Source organism: Lolium perenne, chromosome 3 (assembly GCF_019359855.2).
Source record: "Lolium perenne isolate Kyuss_39 chromosome 3, Kyuss_2.0, whole genome shotgun sequence".
NCBI lineage: Eukaryota > Viridiplantae > Streptophyta > Magnoliopsida > Poales > Poaceae > Lolium > Lolium perenne.
In genome coordinates, this window is record NC_067246.2 from 26,817,145 (window position 1) to 26,819,256 (window position 2,112).

The window sequence follows — 2,112 nt, forward strand, 5'->3', positions numbered from 1 at the left end:
TCGAAAGCACCGCCGGGCGGTCAGTAGGCTAGGTTTACATGAAATGTAGCCGTTTTCATTCAAACTTTGTAATATATAATCAAATTTGAATGAAAACTTTTATTTTTCCTGCAACAATATTTATTTGGAGGCGACGTTTGGTGGACGCGGCTGGGGAGCGACGTCCCCCAAACACGGCACGAACAAAACACGTCCCCCAAACGCTCGATCCGGCGCTCTTTGGTGGACGCGACTAGAGATTGCTCTAAAATGGAGTGCGCTAGCTGTGGGTAAGGTGCCTAGGTGAATCTAGCTGGCCTGATTCATCCCGGCCGATAAGTCTACGCGATCCAGCTAGCTTTCACTTGCATGGGTGGAGGCGACTCACAGGTCGTAACCTGCGTCAAATACTGGGCATTTGCCGATTGACAAGCCCTTGAAAACTTGTGAAGTTGTGATGATGCAGGTGAAGTACATCGATCTCACAGTGCATTGCATTCCAGTTCGCGAGAGAAGGCTAAAAGCTGAATCGATCGACAGTACTCCACAACCAGCACTTAAAGGATATGCCATCGTGCAAGAGAAGTACTACGGCATAACATAGCATGTACGTTACCGGTTACCATACGCATTGTTAATGCAGTAGATATAGGAGACAATATCCATTTGGAAAAGAAATATACTAGACATATACTAGTACGAAGAAGCTAGTCCATCTTGACGTAGGTCCCGATCGCGTCGATGAATTGGCCGCATTTGAAGTGAAAACCGACGATCTTGCCGCTGGCGCCGGCTGGGAGTGCGAATGCCGCGCCGTCCTCCTTCCCGTACGGCCCATACGTGCGAATGTTGCTCACGAACTTGAGCGACCTTACGACGACTATGCCGTTGAACTGGCCGTAGTGGCCTTCCACGCTTGTCAAGTACTCGCCCGGCTCCAGACGGAACTGCACATGCATAAAAAGGTAAGAAGAATGTTCGTGCCACCGACTCTCACTGTCAAGTCATTCCGTGATTACTCTCGAGATGGTGCCATGGTGGTAGTGACAACTGACAACAAGTTTATCTATACCTCAGAGCGCTTGCCGCCTTGTCCGCCGCATTTGCTGCCCGCCGCCCGGGTGCAGCCCTCCTGACCGAGCAGGACGGTAACGGCGTCCACGGCGTTCCCGTGGTTGATGACGACCGACACAATGACATAGTTGGCGTTGCACAAGGCCGTCTGCCTGAAGTCGCCGCCGTCACCTCCGCAAGGACCCATCTTCATCACCGCTGTTCCCCGCTTCTTCACGATCTCATGAGCGATGCACGTCTTCTGGTGCTCCGCCTTCTCGTGGTACAGCATCTTGGCGACGGAGCAGCCGTTCCGGCAAGCGACGCGGGCAGATCCCAGGACGCGCTCGAGGCCCAGGCAGCGGCTGTAGGACGTGGGGACGAAGCAGCGGGTGTAGCCCGTGGTGATGAAGCAGGACACGTACGCATTTGTCCTTGTCCGGCAGGCTGCCGTAGCAGGTGGAGCACACGACATGGCCGGCCGCGCACTGCAAGTATCATACAGAATCGTGCATGTTAGATTTGCTAGCTAGACAGTTGTAGCGTTGATTTTTTGCGAAGAAAACTTTAGACAACATGTGCATACACGGACATACCTGGAACACGGGAGGTGTAAGGGGCTGGAGGCATCTGGGGCAATTCAGAGCCTCCCGGTCGACGTCAACAGTGATCATGGCTGCCGACGCCGGCGGTTCAGCTTTGTCTACGGTATTCGTCTCGGTGGCGTTCTTCTTCTCCATGATCCGGCTCCTCGATCGGTCTTGATTTAGTTTCAGTGCATGTGTGGCTGCGAGTTGATGAACGAGATATGCCCACGCCACCGCAAGGACCCATCTTCAAAACCGATCTTGGGACGACACTGGGGCATGCCTTCTCGTGCTCCACCTTCTCGTGGTAGAACATCTTGCCCGCACTGCATCCGGAGATCGCGTTGGGGCAGGCAACACGAACGGATCCAAGTATAGCCTCAACAGCGTAGCAGCGACTGTAGCTCGTGCGGACAAAGGAGGTGACGACGCACGATGCGCACTTGTTCCTGTCCGGGAGATTGTCGTGGCAGGAGGAGCAGATCAGGTGTCC

At 54.0% G+C, this 2,112-nt stretch overlaps 1 protein-coding gene across 1 annotated transcript; it reads right to left on the bottom strand.

Moving 5' to 3' along the window:
* Positions 1 to 686: 686 nt before the first annotated feature.
* On the bottom strand, positions 687 to 1,507 carry LOC127339179 (horcolin-like). The gene is made up of 2 exons (XM_071827121.1): positions 1,052 to 1,507; positions 687 to 926 (listed from the first exon to the last, which is right to left on the bottom strand). Exons 1-2 carry the CDS (start codon positions 1,505 to 1,507, stop codon positions 687 to 689), a joined length of 696 nt encoding a protein of 231 aa, XP_071683222.1.
* Between the last annotated feature and the right edge of the window lie 605 nt (positions 1,508 to 2,112).

Bases quoted from the DNA above. Each gene is read 5' to 3' on its own strand.
- LOC127339179 (XM_071827121.1), bottom strand. From the start codon at position 1,507: ATGTCGTGTGCTCCACCTGCTACGGCAGCCTGCCGGACAAGGACAAAT. The intron at 927-1,051 runs GTATAGATAAAC...ATGCATGTGCAG, and splicing joins AAGGCGGCAAGCGCTCTGAG to TTCCGTCTGGAGCCGGGCGA.